The 24632-nt window shown below is 34.4% G+C and overlaps 1 protein-coding gene across 1 annotated transcript in view; it reads left to right on the forward strand.

Annotated features, from left to right (window-relative positions):
- LOC113768701 (serine/threonine-protein kinase ATM) overlaps positions 1-16538 on the forward strand; it is a 47668-nt gene extending 31130 nt beyond the window's left edge. The window contains exons 49-79 of the mRNA XM_027313153.1: positions 165-251; positions 2091-2408; positions 2589-2701; positions 3565-3631; positions 3706-3780; positions 4218-4337; positions 5359-5523; positions 5601-5699; positions 6213-6364; positions 6460-6661; positions 6761-6808; positions 6907-6990; positions 7961-8044; positions 8358-8438; positions 8614-8700; positions 8852-8914; positions 9115-9255; positions 9358-9414; positions 9564-9623; positions 10317-10411; positions 10508-10616; positions 11380-11469; positions 11585-11664; positions 11760-11838; positions 13332-13378; positions 13450-13549; positions 13772-13903; positions 14143-14277; positions 14356-14421; positions 15337-15483; positions 16196-16538. Coding sequence (XP_027168954.1) covers positions 165-251; positions 2091-2408; positions 2589-2701; positions 3565-3631; positions 3706-3780; positions 4218-4337; positions 5359-5523; positions 5601-5699; positions 6213-6364; positions 6460-6661; positions 6761-6808; positions 6907-6990; positions 7961-8044; positions 8358-8438; positions 8614-8700; positions 8852-8914; positions 9115-9255; positions 9358-9414; positions 9564-9623; positions 10317-10411; positions 10508-10616; positions 11380-11469; positions 11585-11664; positions 11760-11838; positions 13332-13378; positions 13450-13549; positions 13772-13903; positions 14143-14277; positions 14356-14421; positions 15337-15483; positions 16196-16273 — 3261 coding nt within the window. The 3' untranslated portion in view covers positions 16274-16538. The remainder of the gene's footprint in view (positions 1-164; positions 252-2090; positions 2409-2588; positions 2702-3564; positions 3632-3705; positions 3781-4217; positions 4338-5358; positions 5524-5600; positions 5700-6212; positions 6365-6459; positions 6662-6760; positions 6809-6906; positions 6991-7960; positions 8045-8357; positions 8439-8613; positions 8701-8851; positions 8915-9114; positions 9256-9357; positions 9415-9563; positions 9624-10316; positions 10412-10507; positions 10617-11379; positions 11470-11584; positions 11665-11759; positions 11839-13331; positions 13379-13449; positions 13550-13771; positions 13904-14142; positions 14278-14355; positions 14422-15336; positions 15484-16195) is intronic.
- Positions 16539-24632: the final 8094 nt, after the last annotated feature.

Genomic DNA, 24632 nt, shown 5'->3' on the forward strand with positions numbered 1-24632 from the left:
CTGCTTACTGTTAAAGTTGATTTCAACTAGTTTGTAGTTTTAGTTATGTGGCTAGAAAGAAGAAGGTATTGATTGGGATTTTGAATAGTAGAATATGTACTCTTGCATAGACGAAGCTTGTAATGTGAAGTTTCAAGAAATCCTAAGTGTTCTTTTTTCTGTAGCTGCCAAGCCACATTGAAATACTTGTCTCAGCAGTCACGCAAATCAATGAGCCTGATAGCCTGTATGGGATAATTCAATCTCACAAGGTCAGTTATTCTCTACATGCTACTGTTTACAAATTTTGTGAATTACAATGTTGTACCAACTTGTATATTGAACATACTGTTTCGAAATGCTGTTGAAAAGTAGTAGGTCAGGGGTTATAAACGGCTATGGATTGACGCTGAAATGCTTTTGTTGCTTGTTAATGTCATAGCATTTGGGGCGTAGCCTTTACTAGGATGTGTTTTGGCCTTTTTTGAGCTAATTCGTCATATCATTATTAGTATTTTGTTATACCAGCTTCCAAATCATTTTACTAGTATATGAGTGGCCTAGAATATGTTGTGCAGAAAAAATGTCAGACATGAAGGAGAACATTTCTCTTAGACAATGCCTAAAAATGCCAAAGCACTAAGACTGCAACTTTTTTAAATATATCATAGTATTTCCCTAATCTTTGCTTCACCATCTTATTCTATCCACTGGGCTGGCAGCTTTTGGTTAATTTTGAGCATCCACATACACAATTCTCTACTCGTCTGAATAAAGAACTAGGGGACTCTTATATCTCATTTGTTACATGACCAAACTCTAATATCAAGTGGCATGTCACAAGCATCCCATTCATATTCAGATAAGAATCCTCAGTCATACAATTGATATTGTTATAGCCTGTCTCTGTAAAATGAAAGTGGAATTTTTCCTTAGGTTTTTCCTTTCCATTCACTAAGATCTCCAGTTTCATCGAATTTCTTCGAATAGTCTTTTTCTTCCGAAAAAAGGGAAGAAGGATCTTGTTTGATGGATCCCTCTGTACATGAAAAACTAATATGATGCGTCAGGTGAACCTGGACCAGCAGTGAATGACATTTCTGCCTCTACGAATGGAAATCTATGGATTTTGCAGATATATTTAGTGTTTTGTATAACCAAACATGTACTCCCTCCCTCCCAATCTTTTGGTCACATTTGGGGATCTGTGCTATTTGTCAACAGTTGTTTGTGGGGCCACAATTGTTCGGATAGTTGGTAAACATCCATTAGAGGTTCACGTGGTTTGATACTCCTAAGCAAAGCCACACTCTGCTTTTCTTACAGTCTTGGTAAACAAATGAAATATCAGTTGGAGCCCACCAATAATTATTATTAAAAGCTTTTCCGACCACGTGAACAGTATGCATTTGTTGGAAAGATAAGAAATTTGTTCGTCATTTTGGTTAGTGACTAAAATTTTTTGACATAAGCCAAAAGGAAAAGCATGACATTCACTGTGGGACACCGGGAGTATCTTGCTGGAGCTTTGCACTCACGTAATTTACTTAATGAAATGGGTGAGGCAAGGGAGTTTATTGGTTGAAAATTTGCCAAAGCCTAAATATCATCTAGTAGTTACTTAATACTGATGGATTAAACAGCTTGTAGGTATTTTTGTTATCAAGGGGATGATGTTATCCGGGTTCAACTTGTTCTGGTCTAAGTTATGAAGCACTGGAACAAGCTTACAATAGCGTTCCTCCAACAATTATCTTCTTCCCTAGTACTACTGTTTTGGCCGGAATAGCTGTGTAAATCAATTTTCTTCTTAAATTTTGTGAGTTATTATAAACAGTGAAATATACTGAAAATTTTCTCCCTAAAGTTTGTGAGTTGCCATAAGCAGTGAAAAATTGATGCTGAATTTATGGGAAAAAATTTTAAATTTTAGATTATTGCAATGAAAATAATTTAAACTTTATGTTTTTATTGAAAAATGATTGCTTCATAGTTTGGCATTGCACTTGCATCCCAGTCTTTGAGAATTTTTGGACCGTTTAAAATATCAGCAGTTTATCCTCATTGTTGCATTTTTGGCCTTTGAAAGTTTATTGGTCGTTTTTTGACAGTTGACCTCTCAAATAACCATGTTCGAACATGAAGGAAATTGGACTAAAGCCCTTGAGCACTATGATTTACTAGTACAATCGGGACTGAAGGAGCCAATAAGTGGCCATCCAAAAAGTCTTTCTTATGACGAGTCTCAACCAGTGGTTCCAGCACTACTTTCTAAATCGAAAGATCAGATTATGCAAAAGAGACCTTATAAAGGTTTGATTAGATCTTTGCAGCAAATTGGCTGCACCCATGTGCTGGACATATATTGCCAGGGATTAGCTTCTCTGAAAGGCCAACTTCTACATGATTTAGAATTCACTGAACTGCAGGTCTGTCTTATTTTATGTCATCAATGGACAGCCAGAACGAAATTGGTCTTTGTGTGTGTTTAGCAACAAATTAAGGCACACATACTGGGATGCCAATTTCTGCAGATTTTGGTTATCTTCTTTTGCTTCATGTGTTATACAATTTATTTTCTCCTGAATTGTGTTTGTCAAACTGTGCAGTATGAAGCTGCTTGGCGTGCTGGTAATTGGGATTTTTCTCTACTTAATGGTGTAGCTACTCCGGTTCTTGATCAAAAAATTAAATGTGGTCATTTTAATGAGAATTTGCACAGGTAATTTAACAAATAAATGGAAATTCTTAGTATCATATTTATGTGGACTTCATGCTATGTGATTTAAGGCTGCTTCTGGCTACATATTACCGAATGAAATTGTCTCTTGACATTACGCTACTATATCATTATCTCCTATCTGACCTCAATGTGGTTGCCTTTTCATTATTCCTTTATTTGCACTATTCCTAGTTTTTTGTGGGTCCGTGGGCTTTTTTTTTTTTTGGGGATTCCTTGATTCTTGTCATTATGCTTTGCTCAACTACTGAGATAATCTTTTTAAACTCTTCATAAAGACGATGGAAAGTATGATCCTGTGATTTCAGTGCCTGAACTCTTTCTTTTCCTGCAAGTAGTTAGTTTTAGACTCGTAAAGACAAGAATTTTATTGTAATTTGCTTTCATATGTTGGAGATGGGAGCACATGCATTGTTGAAAGACTTTTCTTTTTCAATCTATCTGAAAAGACCTACTGCATTGTTGGAAAAGCCAATATAATTTGCCACTGCAACTATTCATAACATTGATAATAAAGAGAAAAGCCACCAGGGGCCATACAATTGTGTGGATTTCCATATTAGGGTCTTATACTTTGTCTTTGAGGATGTGTGAGCAATCTTTTCGATGACTGATCTGTATAGTGTCTAGGAATTTGACATTATGATTGCAACATCTGGAGGTATCAATGGCTATCCAACCTAAGTGAGGGAGGTTTCTTCTCTTGAGGATCTGAGATTTCTTTCTTCATGTTAGATATAGTGCTTACCACAAAGCAAATTAATCTCAAAAATAGGCGCTGCAAATGTTACTAATGCTCACTTCATAGTGCATTTTGTAATCTGTGCTTCCATCTTGTGAAGCAGCTGTTTAAGGGCTTTAGAGGAAGGGGAATTTGATGAGTTTCACACAAAATTGAGAGATTCCAAGAAGGTATTTAATGGTCTTGACATTTGAATGACTTGCATTTTTGAATTGCATCATTTACAACCTTTCTTGTCTCTCAGGAGCTTCTGCTGTCCATCTGTCATGCAAGTAAGGAGAGCACTGAATACATATACTCAGCCATGGTTAAACTTCAGGTAATCCATATTTGAAGATTACACTGCTGTTCTTCTAATAGACATGGAGACATATTTATTCATATTTGTCCACTTCTGAAACAAGGAATTAGAATTATTGCTGAAAAGATTTCATTTGGTTGGCCTTGTAATCATCATTCTAGATTTATAACTGACGTTTCTACTTCCAATGTTGAGTTACATTGGCACCCTTTTAAATTGCCAAACTTGGTTAGCCTCATCTCTAACATCAATCCAACTAACCGATAAAAGTCCACCAGAAAATGATCTTATTGCAGATGAGGTTATACAAAGGTTGTGAATTGCATAAGAGTCTCAGTTGGAAAGAAATGAGGAAGTTTTTCAGCAGAATTTGAAATTGAATTTGGTTTGGATTATGCAAAACTAAGATTCTTATCACATTTCCTTGTAATCTTCATTTCTGGGTTTTTTTGCAGATCTTTTATCATGTTGGAATGGCTTGGGGTTTACGTTGGAGTATGTTATGCAAAAAAACAGTTGCCTCGTCTGTGACATTGAGGTTGTCATCTGAACCTATTGTCCCCTCTATGGACCAGGTACTCTTGTAATTGAGATGTTTGCCTGTTAGTTGCTGTATCTGTTAATAAGTTCATGCTTTAGGTTCTTTATTCTCTGACTATGCAATGACATCAATCAGATTAAAACTCCAAATCAGCTTTTGACAGTTTTCCATTCCTTGACGATGGTTAATTTTGCTGTTACGTGTTCATAAATTAGAATGCTTAACTTTTGGGCTCTATGCTGATTGACATGCCACCGAGTTTTGGATGCTTCCTTTAATTTTGCAATTAGCTGCAAGAAGAACAAGTTGCATGAAACATTTCCCCTGCCAAAAAGAAAATGTAAAACAAAAAAATCATTTTTAATACAAACTGTTTGCATAGCTAGATGCAGTGCTGTTAATGCACTTGTTTTGACAAATATTTCAGTCAGTTTGCATCCCCGTTAGTGCCAAGTAGATCTTCTAACACTAACAGCAACAGAAGAAAATAAAGCCACTGCTGTTTTGCACCAAACAGAATAAATTAATAAAATAATAATGATGATAGTACTACTAAATAACTAAATAATCAAGACAAATATAAAATAAAGGGCCACTCTTGTATTAAGAAGAATGAAGTGGAAAAGGGCCATGAAAGTTGTTGAGCAAATGTTGAGCCATATTGAAAAAGATTAACAGAAGAACCTTAAAGAACCAAAAGAAAGGCAAAGGAACTGGCTTAAGTCAAATTCCTGCATGAAGTACATGTACATTTTTGTTTTTCTGACCGGGTAATCTTAACGGTTTCTTCAGGTACAAACTTTTGGGTTTTACTTCTTCCTCAAAGTTTTTCCAAACTTTTCTCATCAAATAACTAATTGTTAACATGTTCTGCTGAGAGGACAAAATAAATTGCCTTATTTTGAATGTCAAGTTCACATAATAGCATATAGCCAAGAGCTGAGTGACGAAAATGAGATTCACCCCTTCTTCCCTTGGTATTTACCATGTAATCCATGATTGTAACTATTTACCTTCACTGACACTTGAATTTTTTTTTTTTTTCCAACTTGTAGCTGTCATGGCTGAATAAAGATTGGAGACGAATATTGGAACAAGCGCAGTTGCACATGAATTTGCTAGAACCATTCATAGCATTCAGGAGGGTCTTACTTGAGATCTTGAATTGTAGAGACTTCAAATTGCAACATCTTCTGGAAGCAGCATCTACACTTCGGAAAGTAATAATCCTAAATTTCAGCTGTACTTCTGGAAGCAACCCAGTCTCCTTTGTCTGACATTTTCTCATGTTACATAGGGCATTCAGTTTTCTCAGGCTGCTGCATCTTTACACGAATTTAAGTCCCTTTGCACAGCTATGGGGAAAGAACATTCCAATGTTTATTGGCATGGAAGGGTATGAACTTCTCTTCCCAACTGTGGATTTATGTGATGCTCAAATCCAAAGCTCCTGTACTTTATCCCTCCATGAATTTTAGAGCTGGAGATAGGTTCCTGTGTTATGCATCATGTGCTCAATTGCTGTTGGATCAAGAAGCATTCAGCCAATATTTGGATATGGTTTTTGTCATACCCTTACTTTCATATTCATGTTGGCATGAACCAAATATTTGCTGTTGTTTGGATTACTACAGAAGAGTAAAGTTGTCATGTTATATCTTCGTAATTGGATATTTAAGTTGTCATCTTTCCACAGAAAAATTTGTTCTCCAAATTGTTGCTTGGGTTGAATCACTTCAGAAGATTTTCACTATTGTTGTTTTTTGTTATTTGCGGGTCCAAAACTTATTTCTGACCACTACTTCTTGAAGGTCTCAGTTCTCATTGAATTGGTAAAATGTTGGCTTTTCCAGAGATCTGGAAATTGCTTGTATATGATAGGTATATGATAGATCTTTTCTCTTAGCAGATTGAAGAAGCTAAGCTTCTGCGGGCCCAAGGTCAGCATGAGATGGCAATCAACCTTGCTAAGTATATAGCCCAAGATTCCCAATTTGATGATTATACCTCAGATGTATTTCGCTTAGTTGGGAAATGGCTTGCCGAAACTCGTTCAAGCAAGTTAGTTTCACATCATTATAGGAGCCAGAAGTATCATATTGATTAGCCTGCCAACAAGTAGTTTTTGCTCTCTTGTGACACAACCTTTTTTGCAGTTCTAGGACTGTATTGGATAAATACCTGAAACATGCAGTATCACTGGCAGACAATCTCAAGGCTACAGACACAAAGTCTATAGCAAAACAATGCCAAATGCATTTCCATCTTTCTCATTATGCTGATGCACTCTATCGTACTAATGAAGAGAGACTGAACTCCAATGAGTGGCAAGCAGCAATGCGCTTAAGGAAATTCAAGGTACATAATGATTGGAAGAAATCCTTCATATTGAAGAAACTGAAATTGGAAGGAGTTCTGGGCTTTTGATATTCACTGTAACTTGCTTGCTTATTGTAGGCAAAGGAGCTGAAAGCTCTAATTAAACGTCTTAAAAATTCATCAAAGGCAAGGTCCTTCTCTAAATGTCAAATCTCAAGGTGCTGTTGCAAAAGAGTGCTTATGGAGCTTTAGGTGGAGGCTGACTTTTCTGTACATGGTTTTAGGGAGAACAAACTGAGTATTCATTAAAAATACAAGAGCTGCAGAAGCAACTTGCAATGGATGGGGAAGAGGAAGAAAAGTTGCAGGTGGTGGCTACTTATTTAGATTTTGTTAATATTCACATTGGTGCAAGTTCTCAATCATACTGTATTGTGGTCATATCTTCTGCTTGATGTTTAATTATATTATATTCATATTTGATTTTCCTAAGGAATAAAAGAGGGAGGAAAAGCGAATGACGAGAAGACAACAACAATGAAATTCATAATTCTAAATCCTTTTAATATGTATATGTTGAGCACTTCCCTACCTTTTATTTGGTAAAGGTGTATTTGAGTGGTCATTTTGAATAGTGAATACCAACCAATCATTAGAGAGTGTTTATCTTTTCTCTTGTATTCTGATATTCTATAACATGAAGGTTTTTACATTAAAACCCATAGTTAATATAATAGTAGTGAGAAAAGCCAAAACTTCCTTCCTATTTTACTCTTTCTGGCTAAGATGCTTCAGTGGTTTATGACTGGAAAGGTATTTTTGCCGATGATCATATTATAATGAACAGTGTAACATGCATGTTTACTGGCCAATAGCTGCCCCTTATGTGGTGATCATTGAGTTTGACTGTGAGATATTATTGACCATTGGGTGTACAAGCCATCTCTTGAAGAATAGTTGATGGCAACTTGGAACGTCAGAGTGGTCACTAACATAATTTGTCATTGCCTTTAAACTTACTGAAGAAGTGGAGTAATTCTAACTATTCTTAACTGCAATGGGTCTGACTTGTGGAAGCTTCCTAACGCTTTCTTCTGTTGAGTAAATACAGTGGTCCAAAGGTTGACCAGTCTAGATCAGGTATTTGATGTGCCAAAATACTGGATGGATTTTCTTATGCACGAATTGTTTTCTACCGAGTTATCTAACAAATTATTGATGTTTAAATTGCTTCTGCTCCCTTTCATCTTTTATTTCTATTATCTATTTTAATCTCATCAGATGTTCTGGTACTTGGATTTTAGTCTTACCATGTTGATGTCTATTCTTGCTGATCAGGAAGACAGGGACAACTTCTTAACTACTGCTTTAGAAGGGTATAAACACTGTTTGGTCATTGGGGATGAATATGATGTCAGAGTGGTATGTATTCATAATCCAGGTTTTATTGTGGAAATAACTTACCAGCTTTGGTGCTTTGTACATTGTACATGAATGTTAGATGGAATGCTCTGTTTGGCACCATCTGCATAAGTACAATCACAATATTGCTAATAATTTGTTGGATTTCTTCACACTAATAAATTGAATCATTTTTTTGAGATCTGTGAATAGAAATATCCAGATGAACTGTTTCTGTAGCAAGTCAATTCTTGGTACAGTCAGATGTATTGTAAGTTTGATCATTTTAATTGAGTTCTGGTTTGATCTTGGAACGGCATGTATATCGTTTCAGGTGTTTCGACTTGTTTCCTTGTGGTTTGGTCTTTCATCCAGGCCAATTGTTATCAATGGCATGATTAGCACAATCAAGGAGGTAAGCTGGAAAAATGGTATTAAATAGTTATTCAACAGTATTTGTTTGGACAGAGGTAGTCAGGTATCAATTACTAATATAGCATTTCTCTTTAGGAAACTAGTCCTCTAATGTATAATTCGTTCGGTTCTTTGTGAAAACACTTCTTTACCTTACAATCAAAATGAGTGTGCAGGTTCAGTCTCACAAGTTCATACCATTGGCATACCAAATTGCTTCAAGAATGGGTAGCACAAAAGATCAGGGACCACATAGTTTTCAGGTTTTTAATTGATGTTTAGCTTGTGCTTTCCACCTGATTTAAGTATGAGGTGTGTATGCATGCCATGCAATTTATCACCATAAAGTGGGTTTTCATTTCTCTGCTAAATTTTATATAAATCTGTTTGATGTATGGAACATCTGCTTTGCAGTTTGCTTTGGTTTCTCTTGTGAAGAAAATGGCCATTGAACATCCTTATCATACCATATTCCAGGTATTTTATTTAGTATTCCTTTAAGTTACACTGATGATAAGTTGTTATACTTCTTACCTTTGGTGATTTAGTCCAAAGAAAGAATGTTTATTTTGTCCCATACAATTCAAATGAAAGGTGTAAGTTATTTCTGCTCCAGTCAACAAATTGAAGTGAGTTCATTATTATTTCTTCCATTTTGTTACCATTGTGGCTCTTAGCTCCTTGCTCTGGCAAATGGTGATCGGATTAAAGACAAGCAGCGTAGTAGAAATTCATTTGTGGTGGATATGGACAAAAAGGTTGCTGCAGAAAATCTCTTGATAGAACTGCATTCGTATCATGGGGATGTCATCAGACAAGTATAATCCTTCACCAGCTATTGTTTTTCGTATAATTTTTGAGCAACTGTATTGAAGGTTTGGCTTCTTATTAGTTGCTACACAATATTGTGTTTTATGTAGATGAAACAAATGGTGGAGATTTATATCAAACTTGCAGAAATGGAAACAAAGAGAGAGGTAAACCAAAAGTTGGTTACTTTTATTCCCTCTTCATTTATTTCCTTTGTTGCTACCAGTTACTCATAACTCAGTCTTAATTTGGTATTTAGTCTGGTTTCCAGTCACTGAAATGTTGTTGACGACTAATCACTAGATACTTTCAACAGGACACAAACAGAAAGGTTACTCTACCTAGAGATATTCGTAGTGTTCGAGAACTTGAACTTGTAAGTACAGCACTTCTATCTGTTGTTTCTTGATGAGTGGGAATTAACCTGTTGAACTGCAGAATGGGAACCTTTCAATCATGCGGCATTGGAAGTTTATTCTGATTTCTTATGTCTGGTCAAAAATTCGTCTCAAGAAGGGATGAGCAACGTCATTGGTAGTATTATGGCATGGAGCTTCCTGCTTATGTGTAAAAGTCCTGACAAGAATGTGCATGGGATATGTCAAATGAGTGTTGTACGAATGAACCTGTTTATGTGCAACCATATCTTTAAAACTTTCAACTACGTGTTCAGTTTATTTTCATTTTTCCCTTGGCATTCCTGAATAGAATTGATGTCAATTGTTTTGTCTGTCGTTTCACAACAGTTAGGATTTTGTGTCCCAGCCTTGCTTTGGAGTAGCGCATCAGATATTCTGGTTTCTTGGTGTTCATGGATGGCCTTCCAACATATAGTCTATGTTCAAATATGGAATTTCTGGGTCAATGTAGTGAAAATAAATTCAGCATATGCTTGCTGGTGTTTGTTTATAAAACATCTAAATGATTACTGTAAGATAATTAGATTTACAAATTCTGTTTGTTCTAATCTACAGAATTTGTTAAAGTACTATTTCATATGGTTACTAATCTGTTCAACTATGCCCTTAAACACTGTCCATGCCAATGACATGCATACGTGCATCTTCAGGTTCCTGTCATAACATCTAATTTTCCTGTTGACCGGAGTTGCCAATATTGTGAAGGATCTTTTCCTCACTTCAAAGGCTTAACAGATTCTGTCACGTAAGTATTGGGATAGGGGCCTTACAAGCTTCTTGTAATTCTGCTACTTATTTCTCATAAATGTTGACTTTAGATCCATATGCTACAACTTTGCAGTGTGATGAATGGTATAAATGCGCCAAAAGCGGTTGAATGCTTGGGTTCTGATGGTAAAATGTATCGACAACTTGCAAAATCAGGCAATGATGACCTGCGGCAGGATGCTGTATGACTCCCTCTGCGTTCTGCTTTTTACTGATGCATCATGCTGTTTATAGTCTGAGTAGGATGCAAGATCATGTTATCTAGTTGGTCTTGGATATCACAGTGTGGAGAGTAATGTTTTTAGTAACAAAAATGAGGCAATTATTGAATGTTTAGCATGCATAACTGCCTAGTGTTTCTGTGAATTAAAGTCACAAATGTTAGAATAAAAGGGAAAGAAGTTGCATTGATTCTAATTTTAAGTTATAGTAAATTGCATTGCAGCATGGTGAGCTGCAGATGAAAGATTTAGCATGGTGACAAATTTTGGTTTTATCTTTGTTTTACAAATGCGTATTGATATTCCATTGTTGTATGAGTTAACTTTAAACAGATAATTTCTTTTTTCCTAACTGAAATTATATGGAATAATGTCCCTATTACCTATCAGCTTACAATAATTTAATTGCGTATTGATATTCCGTTGTTGTACGAGTTAATTTTAAACAGATAATTTCTTGTTTCCAAACTCTAATTATATGGAACAATGTCCCTATTACCTATCATCTTACGATAATTTGATTGCGTTTGACAACTTTTGCTATTACATGGAAATCTTGTAGTCTTGTATGCACTTTCAGATTCACTTAAAAGAACTTTTCTTTTCTTGTGTTGTCATGTCATTCTTGTGATATGCTTGATTGCATACACATGATATCATTTTATATTTGAAGCCTCATATGCATGGCATAACTACACTAATAGAAATCTTGCAACATCTGCAGGTAATGGAACAGTTTTTCAGTTTGGTTAATACTTTCTTACAGAACCACCGGGAGACGTGGAAGAGAAGATTGAGAATAAGCACATATAAGGTGGTTATCTACAAAGATGAGGATATGTATTATTAGTCTGCAAAGATGAATGCATTCTTTTGCTACCAATTATAAACAACAGAATACATACAAATTTATGTTATCCCTGAGACAGGTAGTTCCTTTTACCCCAAGTGCGGGCGTTATTGAATGGGTGACTGGCACTGTACCTCTAGGTGATTATCTTACCGGAAGGTCAGTAAAGTCACATTGACTTCATAGTTCTCAAGCGGCAAATATGATGTGGTAAAGCACTTACATACTAAATTTATAATTGATCTTAGATCCAGCACGAGAAATGGAGGAGCCCATGGACGCTATGGACAAGGAGATTGGACATTCCTCAAATGTAGGCATCACATGACAACGGCAAGTAGCATATAGCCTTATCTTTATTGTTTCCTTTTCTTTTTTGACCAGCACTTTCAATCCATTCCCTGCACTATTTCTAATTTGTTTAGAAAAATCAGAATCCAAATGATTGATTTACTAAGGTTTTGCATAGACCAATAGAAGCAAGCTTATATAGATCAGCTTTCTAATTTGTTGGAGTTAATTGTTGTATGTAGATGAACATCACTTTCCACGATGCTGGGATGTAGTTCTCTAAGACAAAGGCATTTGTTCCTTAGACTCACATAAAACCTTTGAACTGTAATTGGTCCATTTACTTTACCATCATTGACATTTAGAAATTAGGAACCGCAACTTTAAACATGAAGTGAAAACCACCAGTCGTCATCATTTCTATATTTTTCCACAAACTTGACTGTGCATATGCAAATGAGGTTTTAGAGGTTTGGAACAGAAACTTTAATAATGACCGTGGACCTCCAAGTAGGTAATTTGATGTTTTGATTTGCCATTGATCAAACATCACTTCAATGGCCTGAGTAATGTTTTAATTGCCTATTGCTGTTGTACCAGTGAAATACAATTATTGATGGTTTGTTGGATTCTGGAATAGAAAAATATTGCACAAAGATACAGCAGGGAGAATTTGATAATTTCCCTTGTTAGTTTCCATGATATTGAGTGGGGAATGTTTTTCCAAATAATGTGGTTCAGATGTTTGGAACCAAAGGTGAAGTTTTTGCTTTGGTGTGTCAGAGCACATTCACTTTCTTTGTGATCTCCTAATGCTTTCATATCACTCTACAGTTTCCCAATATGGTCTTATGGAACTGCTTTCTCTTCCTCATCTTTTATTAGTGTTGACAATCTTTGCAGATCATCCTCTTTTATTTTAGTGGCATTGTCACGGTTGATTTTGTTCTGGTGAATTAAATTTAGCATATCTGTCATTCTAAACTTATTTTAGTTTCAAATGACCATAATGAAATTGTTTTTGGATGGTGTTGTAACTGCAAGACTTTTGAAAGGCGCCAATATTATTTAATTAATCTTTTTCCAGTCAGAAGTAGTTTGTAAACAGTTGAAAATGGTCTGTGCTTCTTTTTGTGTTTTGGGGGGGAGGGTGGGGGGGGGGCAGCTGTTGCTGCCTCTTGATCTGTAAGAGAATATTAGGCAATAGTCGCATGCCAGGAAGATTAGCCAAGAGGATCATGTTTTTCTGTCCTTTTACGAAGAATAAAATATGCATATTAACCCCTAGAATTTTCTACTCCGCGTAAAACTACCCGATTGGTTATCTTATCGAAATATTTAGCTTATTGCTGGATTGGGTGGTATTCAGAGCCAGCAATAAGTTATTGAATGTCACCCGCAATTAGACGAAGATTGCTTGTCACTGTGGTGTGGCTAAGTGTAAACCGTCCCCCCTTGCTGCCTTTCATAGTCTGATGTTTCTTATTCCTGTTTCAAACATAATACTTTGTTGCTGAAAAGGATTGTGTCTGCAGGAAAGTGACAAGCGCAGGGCTTTCCAAGAAGTTTGTGAGAACTTCAGGTTTCTTACTTCTGTCTTGTCTACCTTGTGTTTGAATTTGAGCTAGATGAATCCATTATCTTTTAGTGCAGGCCTGTTATGCATTACTTCTTCCTAGAAAGATTTCTACATCCAGCTAATTGGTTTGAAAAAAGGCTTGCTTATACAAGAAGTGTGGCTGCTAGTTCAATGGTGAGCGTGAGTGGCAGATATTTATTTGTTTTTGGGTAGCAAGCCTAGAAATCATGTCATTTGGTTCCTTATTAGTGCACTCATTCCTCGTTTTCCATCATTTTGTCTCTCATTTATTACCAAACATGGAACCGCTTAAGCAGGCTGCTCCCCAAACATTACTTGACTATTGGCGGTATAAGTCAAAGTTTCAATTAATTAAAGCCTTCTTCTGATATTCAGGTTGGTTACATTGTTGGGCTTGGAGATCGACATTCCATGAACATACTTATTGATCAAGCAACTGCAGAAGTAGTTCATATAGATCTTGGTGTAGCATTTGAGCAAGGCCTGATGCTGAAAACACCTGAGAGGGTTTGTTCCTCTTACTCGAGTCCGTCCAAATAATGCAGTCTTTCAGTTACTGAAGATCTTTGTGCTTGGTTTATTTATTTATTTATTTTTTCAACAAACGTAATTAGTACTTTTATATATTAACACTTGATAATACAAGAGTTAGTTACAAAAAGGGGCAACTGCCCTCATATCTTTCCTAACAATATCCATCAGCCATACCGGGAACTCATGTCCCATTCTATGTCATTCTTTTGTAGGTGCCATTCCGGTTGACAAGGGATATGATAGATGGTATGGGCGTAACAGGTGTGGAAGGGGTTTTTAGGAGGTGCTGTGAAGAAACTCTCTCTGTCATGCGAGCAAACAAAGAAGCATTATTGACTATTGTTGAGGTACTATTGATTGAGAGCACATTTTGACCCTTGGAACATTGTATTCAGATGCTTAACAGAAATAGGCTTTTGCTGCAGGTTTTTATCCATGATCCTCTGTATAAGTGGGCCCTATCCCCTTTGAAGGCTTTGCAGCGTCAAAAGGTACTATTTGTGTGCCCAAGTCTCTTGTACTGATCTCCTATGAAATTGATTTCAATGTGCTCTAGAGCAGTAGTATGGGACAGAAAAATGCGATAAATGTAGTGGATTCTGGTCTTCAGAACTATATGATTAATAATCCTATAGCTTTTTCATGGCCTCTGTGGAAAGTTTGGTCTTGTAAAGTTCTTTTTTCATCTACCTTTTGAAGCTGAAGGTGAGCAGCTGATAAGAAGAAATATTCATTAAAAATTTGGTCGTAGCAAATTGTGCATGTATTCTATATGCATCTAGTTTTTTGGCCAATGCAGTATTAGTGTAATTGTTTTCATAGATGCATATAGAAAATGTGCAGTAGAGGCAGTACAGTTCAGCCATTTTGGACTATTGGAGCATATGTTAGCAATCAATAACTTTAGATATATATTGTTGCACTCTTCAGCTGTGGAATGTTCACGAGCCTTCTCCACAGTTTGAGGAAAACTCAGTTGCAGAATGATCACAAGTCCTCGTTGCATCTCTGCTGTTGAGACTTAAAATGCAGCATGTTTTACTTTAATCTGGATGACTTGGGAATTCAACATACAGAAAAGGTTATAGTGTTGTATGTATATTGAGACATATCTCTAACTGTAGAATAGTTTGCTTCCTCAAACAAACAAAAAATAAAAAAGCAAAAAACCAAACATTTAGCCAGCTAATATGAGATTCCTTTAGGTCAAAAGCTTTATACATGGCTTCAATTTTAATTTGCATCATTTACATGCTTTTCTTTCTTTTTTTCAGGTTCTTGAGCCATTCCTTTACATTTGACTTTTTACATTTGTGTATCATTTCACCATGGTCCACAGTATGTCAGTGGCCAAACAGTTTTCTTATGATGTCCTTAAATTATGTGGAAATTTCTCTGTTGTATAGGAAACTGATTATGATTTGGAGACAAGCTTGGAAGGCTCAGAAGAAGATGAATATGAGGGGAACAAAGATGCTGCTAGAGCTTTGCTGCGTGTTAAACAAAAACTTGATGGATATGAAGAAGGTGAAATGAGAAGTGTGCGTGGACAGGTAATTAAATTGTTGTTACCTACTAGCTAATGGATTAGAAATAGATAATCCTCAGTCTTTTACCTTCCACCTTTATTTTGTTGGGTCTTGGAAAGGTGGAAGTGGCTTTCTGTGTGAGAGAGAGAGAGAGTTTGGTAATGGGGGAGAAACAAATAAGGAAATCAGAGGATTTCTTCAGAAATGGGAGAAAAAACACTAAAAGGGCAGAAAAAGTAGAATTGGTTTAAGACATGGTTGGTACCGAGCACCTGGCAAAGATTTTCACTTTTTCTCTTAAAAAAAAAAGAGAGAGAGAAAAGAAAAGAAAAAAAGATGGTTGTGAGTGCTTGGGCAGGGCAAAAACTAGCCCTGTTTCTGACAGGAAAAAAAATTAGCCAAACTGTTTTGTTGGGTGAGGTGGGAAACTTTCACATTGAAAGAGGAAGAGATACCTTGTTTGTGCAACTCCAGATAGCAAGAACAATATCATACTTACTCCTCAAACAGTGTATTTGGGCTAGCATACAAAGAGAAATTTATGACGTGAATATCTCTATCTAGAAATTCAGTAAATTTTGTATGACAAAGCCAGCTTTCTTTAATATTTTGGTAACATAAACAGAACACTATTGGTGCCTTAAAGCAAAAGACTGCAGTGGTTGCTATGGTTATTTTTGTTCTTTAACTTGTACGTTCAATTTTCTTTTTTTTTTTTTTCTATTTCTTTTGGCAGGTTCAACAACTCGTACAAGATGCAATTGATCCTGATCGTTTGAGTCAAATGTTTCCGGGCTGGGGGGCTTGGATGTGAGAACAACCATCATCCAAGATTGAAGTTTTCTGCTTCTCTAAGCATCATTTTTGGTTGCACTTCAGTCTTTTTGTTCCATTTATTTGGTGGTGTTCACGAGGCTTGACTTCGTACATGCAGTGAGGCTGTAAGTCGAGCATTTTCATTTCACCTTTCAGTGTGAATATGTATAGGCACTACATAGATCACCAGTGTAATATAATGAGTTCATCCTATTTCTCTATTTAAAAAAAAAAGGTTCATCCTATTTCTCTATATTCCTCAAGCTTCACTGACAAAACAGCCTTGGATTTCTTGTGGATGGTGATCATGACAGAGGCATATAAAGAAATAAAGATATATGTAAATTCATTTTGGGTCATATATAGCGATCTGGAGTTATCTTCCATAATAATGTGTTTCTTTATCGCTATTGAATAAATATTGACAAATTTTATTCGTTATCCATACGTGTGAAAATTGATTTAAGAAAAATCGACTGTAGTGTTGATTTTAGAAGATTCACCTCTTTAATGAAGTCGGTCTCTCTGCAGAATAAAAAAAAAAAATGGAGAATGAGCTCCCGCAGACATATGACCTGAACGCATGTGATCCTTTTTTTTCCTTATTTTCTCCACTGCCGCTCTATGCCTGGTCCATTTCTTCTCAATTCTTCCATTGTTTCCAAGTTATATATATATAGAAGCTTTTGAAAATCAAACTACAGACTGTATGATCACCTCCTAACCAAAGTCTTGTGAGTTAAGTTGAATCTTGAGAACACTCCTTTGTATTTTCACTTTTTAATTTACTCACAACCAAAGCCACAAAATTTGAAGTTGCAATCCACACTGCCAAGTATAGAATTTGATGTTAATTCCTAGAGTCCTATCTTCACGACGTTGCACCAGAAACCATCGCGGCCGATACATTACTCTATGTTTTGCCCTCCTCTATTTTCTGAATCCCTTTCCTTGCCAAGGTGATACTAAGGGGGCGCTTGGTTCAAGCTTAGGAATTGGAATTGGAATTGGAATCATACAAAAAAACTTTGTATGGGTTTTGGACAAAGGTATGATTACAAATGGGGGTGCTTGGTAAATATTGGTAAGGAATGGGTATCAAATTTAATAATCAATTTTTTACCTTTAATTTCTTTTTTCTTTTCATATCTTTCTTCTTCCTCGTTCAAATGCTTATCCCACATACTCATCAACCATATATATATTCATATATAAATATTAATTATCTGTTTAAAATATATTTATAAATATTTATAAATATATTTATATTTATATTTATATAAATAAATAAATATATTTATTTATATAAATTTATAAATATATTTATTTATATAAATTTATAAATATATTTATTTCAATTTTGTTTTATAATATGTATATTAATATATATTAATATGTATATTTCAATTATGTATATTATATATATTATATCAATTGAAATAAATATTATATATTTATATATAAATATTTTTGTTTAAAATATATTTATAAATTTATTTATATTTATATTTATATAAATATATTTGTTTATATATTTATATAAATATATTTATTTCAATTTGTATATTTCAATTAATATTTATATTTTATTATATATAAATTATATTAATATTAATATGTATATTAGATATATTATATCAATTGAAATAAATATATTTATATAAATATATAAATATATATTTCAATTTTTTTATAATATTTATATTAATATATGTATATTAAATATATATTTAAATACATATAAATATATATTAATATACATATTATAAAATAAAATTGAAATAAAAAATATTATATATATAAATAAATAAATATTAATATATAGAAACAGAGCCAGTATATATTTAAAAAAATCCCAAAAATAAATTTTTTTTTTTTAAGATTTGGGAATCAAATGTGGGATTCATCAAAACCCTCCAATCTACTTGGGTATTGAGAGTGACTGATTTTTCATGAATCATTCCAAGATTTCAAAACCTATACCCATTACCCAAGCAACAATTTTGGGGTTCAATCCAATTCTTGATTCCTATACCCTCCAACCAAGCACCCCCTAAGTTTACTTGAGATTCCATGCCTTTTGCCCTCCAAGACTGAGGTTGATGGCGGTGTAGTATAGGCAACCATGTTTATCACTATGTGTTAGATCGAACTTTCAGGGCCTACAAAATGATAAAATAGCATCATACTCTCAATTATTCAATTCCATTGCTCTGTTATATGGAAAATGAAGAATACCCTGAACAAAGTTTTGTTTTTACAGTAGGGAAAAAAGTCCCAATGGTCCTTCAACTTTTAGCCCGATAAAGTTTTAGCCCTTCAACAATTATGAAGAAACTTTTGGCCCCCGATCTATCAATAGTGTAAATTATTGACCCTTCTGTGAATTTCAGCCGTTATGAGTAACGGAAATGAGGGCATTCTTGTCCATGTAGAAATATTAATCGAGTAAACGGCAGTAAACTCAAACTCCTGCTAAAAAATAAAACCATTTTCTCTAATGAAAATCTATAAAATCAAACTTCTCCTCAACTTTAACAATGCTACCCAAATGCAACAAATCCTAGAACGCCCATTTAAAGGAAAAAATTAAAAAATTAAGAAATTTCAAAAATTCCAAATTTTTACAGCCTAAAAGTCACTCTTTAACACAGATATGTACAGAACTTATAAAATCAACAAATGGGTTTTTTGAATCTTACAAATGCAAATAAAATCAACATATTTACAATCATTAATTTTATGCCATATGAAACTCTTTAGGGGTGACCCCTTGGAAGGTAAAAGTAGTAAGCATTGTGGCTTCAAAGCAAAAGAAGAACAATAGCTGATGGGTCCGATGACATCCATAGCGGGTTTCCCAAATCCAATGATTCTTTGATCTTCTTTCCATTATCTTGATTGGAATCCTTCATTTTCTCAAGAAACCCATCCTTCATATCTTTCCTTTTCTTAAGAAACCCATCCTTGATAGAAGCATGATACAGAAGATGAGAAAGCAGAAAAACAAGCACAGAGAAGAAAGCATAAATTGCATAGATCCATCGCCACCTCCTCTCTCCATTATTGAATATTTGTCTTATTACTATTTTTCTGTCACTCAATTTCACATGGAGAAAAGCACACAGAGGAGGAGGTACATAAGGTTTGGTTTCAGATCCACTGAATTGTGTGAAAACATTAAAAAGAGAATAGGAAAAATGGGATTTTTGAGGCTTTTTCCTGTGTATATTTGTGAGTTAATATCCATTTTGGTTGAGGTGTCCATTGATACTTTGGATATTCGATTAATATTCCTGAACGGACAAAAATGTCCTCATTTTCGTCACACATAAACGGCTGGAATTCACAGAAGGGCCAGCAATTTACACTATTGATAGATCGGGGGCCAAAAGTTTACTCCTAATTATTGAAGGGCTAAAACCTTTTGTAGTTAAAAGTTCGAGGGTCATTGGGACTTTTTTCCCTTTACAGTAAGATAAGAAAGAAATTCTATTTTCACGGTTGATGGTGGCGAAATTAGTTTATTTTTTATTGATGGATTTGGTATGGCAGTAAAATTGATATTGTTTGGCCCAATTTGGATGGAAGCACCTAATCGTTTGGATTGCAAAACCTCATGAAAGGTTTTTTCACTAAAGGTAAATTTTGAGATTTTATTAATAGAAGAACTCTAACTTTTATGTTGTGGAAGAGGGGGGAGGGGAAGGAATGGATTGGATGGTATGGAGGGAGTGAGTATAAGTGAGATGTCCCGGATTCAAGACCTCCCACTTATACTTAAAAAACTAAAAAAAAAAAAAAAAGAATTGTGGAAGAGAGGACAATACGGTTGGGTTCTGGTATGGTTTCGTCTGGTTATTGTACTTTTTGTATTATTTAATATACAATTACATTACATTATTGTATTCGAAGTAAAAGTGGTATACATAATTAAAATATTTGATATATATTTAGTATGCCATCTGGTATGGTTTTGTTTGATTATTATACATTTTACATTATTTGGTGTACAATTGTATTACATTATTGTATTCGGAGTAAAAGTGGTAGACATAAATAAAATATTTGATATATATTCAGTACAACATTATGATATATCTGTACATTAAAAATTTCAACATATACAATAACTTAACAAAATTGCACAAAATACAATTGTACTAAGTCTTTGTCAATTGTACGTAATGGCACAGGCTATCTATACCACAATATACCTACAGCTTTCAAAGGCAAATATGCATGTACAAGGTAATAAAGCCTATCAAAACACTCATGGGGAATAGCCCACCCCATAACCAGCTTCCAGTTCTCATGGGACTTAGGCACACTCCTCCAGGAGGCACCAATGAGCCAAATAGTTTCAATAATCTGATTTGCCATTGCCACAGTAGAAGCAACACCAGGTTCCTACTTCTCCAAATGAAGCGCACTGAGACAGCTAGAGCAAGCCTACGAAAAATCTGTCAACAAAAGGATTGGATTTCCAATGTTCACAAATCCATGGTAATTCAAAAGACCACGGATACCATCTTCTGAATGCTGAAAGCATTCCAAGGATCTTCTGTCAAACTGCAGCGAAACTTACAATATTTTTGTAACTAAACAAGACTGATGGATGTTTAATGCTAAACTGCTGCGAGTATTACATCTTTTATGCCTGCCGTCCAGCAAGAAATTAACGTAATGAAGGATGAAAATTTTACGAGACCAGCTACTAAACGTCCAAACTGTTTTTCTTTATTCTTCTTTATATATTAATTTATTTATAGGACGAAAGATGGGTTTCCTTACGAGGGATGATGCTTCTAGTTTCAAGAAGTTGGCCGGCTTGCTTCAGAAAATCTTGAGTTGGGGTAAACAATGTGTGCAGAGTTATTGAGCTTTGCAACAGAATTTACAACCACAAAAAGATTAAGAAAGAAAATAACTTTGCAAAATATTTCATTTTAAGAGATTATATTTTCTTGTTTGCTTAAATTTAGATTGATTTGTAAAATTTGCAAATTAAAATTCTTTGGATCACCTGGTAATGCAATGTTTACAACTGGTTGGTTATACACTAAATAAAGGAGTGGGGTCAATACGGTTGTGATCTATGTAATTTGGTGCAGTTGTTGTCCATATTTAGATTTGTGACATACAACTCGATGATTATACTGTTGTATTGAATATAAGTTAAATATTTTATTCATATACACCACTTTTTTCATGAGTACAATAATGTAATGTAGTTGTACATTAAATAATGTAAAAAGTACAATAACGAAGCCAAATTGTATGAAACTCCAATAGCATTAGCTCCATTTTCAAAATAAATTAGGAGTTGCAGCCAAGTCATGTCACCGGTTCAGGATTCGGGTTCAAACCCACATAATAAAAATAATCAATTAACAATACGACCCATTTAACTTTTCGCGTCAAATTTGTTGATCCGAATCTAACCTATATATTTGTAGGTTATCTAAACACGACCAAAATTGACTAGAAATTTATATAGGGTTTAGGAAATCGTCCAACAATTTGTTAATGAAATTTGCTTTTTACAAAAAAAAGAAAAAGAAAAAAAAAGAGATGATTTTGGATTTTTTGCAAATTGCCCAGAGTTGACCATTATTCGGGTTCCTAACCAACAAAAACAATGTTAGGCTCAAATTATGTTTTTAGGTCATGCCAGACATGGCCACCTCTATGCATTATGCATGACAAAATATGCATTTCCGGACAAAAGAAAATAAAAGGCACAAAAACATAAATTCAGAATAACCCGTTGCGAACCAAGAAATAAACATGATGTTGATGAAAAAGCCAATCAATATCAAGTTTCTTTAGCAGTACGTAATATGAATGTTAACATCTTGTGGCATATAATTCCGGAGGATTGTCTTACAAGCAAAAAGCGAATTGACTCCATATTAATGTTAAATAGATGTCAATAATACTGCAAGAGATAGTAATAGTCGGGGGTTCAATCTTTTTAAGGAATTTGACCTGAACATAAATAATTGAACTAAATTGCCACTATATATATATATATATATATGTATATAGTTATCATTGTGTTTATTCTTTGCTTTATATGAGATTCTTTAGTAAATATACAAGTGCAATAAAATCCCAAAATGGGTTTGAATAGTTTAAAGAATTTTACTTTTGCCCAAAAAAAAAAAAAAAGAAACAGCAAAATGAAAAAGATAAAAACTTGGCCTATTGTTACCAAAACTTGGGAACCAAGAAATATATACATGTGTAGTCTTGTTGGAAAACTAGGACATAAAAGTCCCTTTCTCACTACGTATTTAGAAAACGTCTACATATCTTTGGCAAATACTCCATAAGGGATATAGCTGCTATTAGGTAAAGAGAAATTGCACCCAATACGAATGCAAGTTCAGTAAACATCAATAGAACTGTGATGCTAAGACTTTGGGTACACCCTTCTATGGGAAGAAGCACTTGGACCACGCGATATGGTTGCATACTTAGATCAGGTAATCCCCATCTGAACTGAAATATCAAACTCTTAGGATCCATTTTGACTTCTCCAAATGTATAGTCATTTGTACTCCCAAGTAGTTAAAAACATACCCTAGTTTTGGTACAACGAAATATGCTAGATATTTATTTCATTGTTAGTGAACCATATAGCTTTTTTTTTTTTTTTTCCTTTTTTGGGGTCTAGTGAATTATCTAACTCAAGAAAATTTCATCGATTCTTTTAGACTTTGTCACAAGGATTTGATATTTCAATTAGTTTTCAAATCACAAAGAAGCATAATGTAGTCCGAAAAATGATGAAAGAAATATTGCTTCTTTGACTTTCATGCACGTCAAGAAAATTTAGTCTACTTTAATTTCATCTTACCCCTTGTTGTTTAATTTAATCTAGTTTGATTATATTCCGTGTAAAATTTAAAATTTTGACATATGTTCTTTTAACAATAAAATATTTGATTCCACAAAACTTTGTAAAACTTCTCATTGCACTATTCAGTTGATACCCTAACGACTTTTAGCCTGCAGTAAAAGTTCTAGCTGGCTCCTTTATGCATATATGAAAAGGGTAAAAGCTAGACTTAGTCCTTCCTTGTCCACTTAAAATGAGTAAATAGACCATAAAACTAGAGGTGGCAATTTGTCCCAAGTCCCAATGGGTTACCCATGCCCATGGAGACTTTGTGTTGATGGGTACTGGAATTTGATATTGGGTTTAAAATAGAACAAATTCCAATTGTACCCATTAATTGATGGAAAATTTTGGAAAATACTTGGGTATCCATTGAGCTCAAATAGCAAGGGCTTCGTTTGGATTAATTATTTTTTGGGGTGTTTTTGAAATATTGTATTGTAGCAGTGTATATGAAAAATTTTTACTATAAAATTTTTTTGAAATATTTGATATACTAATATGGATGGGATGTTTTTTGAGTTATTGTATATTACTATAACATTGTACTTGAAAAAATTATTTTTTGAAAAAATAGCCAATCCAAACGGAGTCTTAGATTCAAAAATTATCTTTAATAATTTTTATAGTCATACCAGCGAATATAATCTAGCAATCTTCCTAGTCATTATCCACAAGAATTTCTAGCATTTTAGTCAGTTTATACCTGTCATCCTTGGACAATGATAAGCATAAATATTCAACACCCTAAGTGCCTTGACCATCTTGATATATGTTGGAATATGGCTGTATATCTATCTTTTCCTTTATTTGTTAATCCAATTTTTGGTGAAAATCCTGAGTATAAAGCACTTGCATGTTTATTTAATAAAACTAAAAGAAATTTAATAAATAAGAAATATTAAAGTTATATAAAAAATTAAAAATGAATTAAAGGAAAAAAATATGTAGAAAATAGATTTGGGTATTGGGTAGGATCAATCTAAACCCATCCCAAAATGATCACGCCCAAGTTAGTCCCAAAACACATATAGGTAAGATTGGTCCCAAACCCATATGATTCGGTTCCATCTCAAACCCAAGCACATCCCACCCATTTTGCCACCTCTACATAAAACCGATTGGGGGAGCAAAATGAGCCGGTAATAATAACCTATTGACTGAGCCATTGCCAATATAAGCTGGTAATAGTTTTTATCTGGTATTTGCTCCATGTTTCAAGAAAGTAGTATTTTGATAGCCATAGAGATGAAATGATCAGGTGCGCCGACCACGGTTTTTCTGCAAAGACTCTCGGATGGCACGTGGCCATTCACGTGGTCATGAAACTTTTACCCTTTTTTTGAATAAATTTTGTATATATTAGTAGTGTATGCATTTTTATCGTTAGATAAATATCACATAAATAAAATTTCTGACAGTGTATACAATGATACCACATTACCAAATT

This window comes from Coffea eugenioides, chromosome 4, assembly GCF_003713205.1.
Source record: "Coffea eugenioides isolate CCC68of chromosome 4, Ceug_1.0, whole genome shotgun sequence".
NCBI lineage: Eukaryota > Viridiplantae > Streptophyta > Magnoliopsida > Gentianales > Rubiaceae > Coffea > Coffea eugenioides.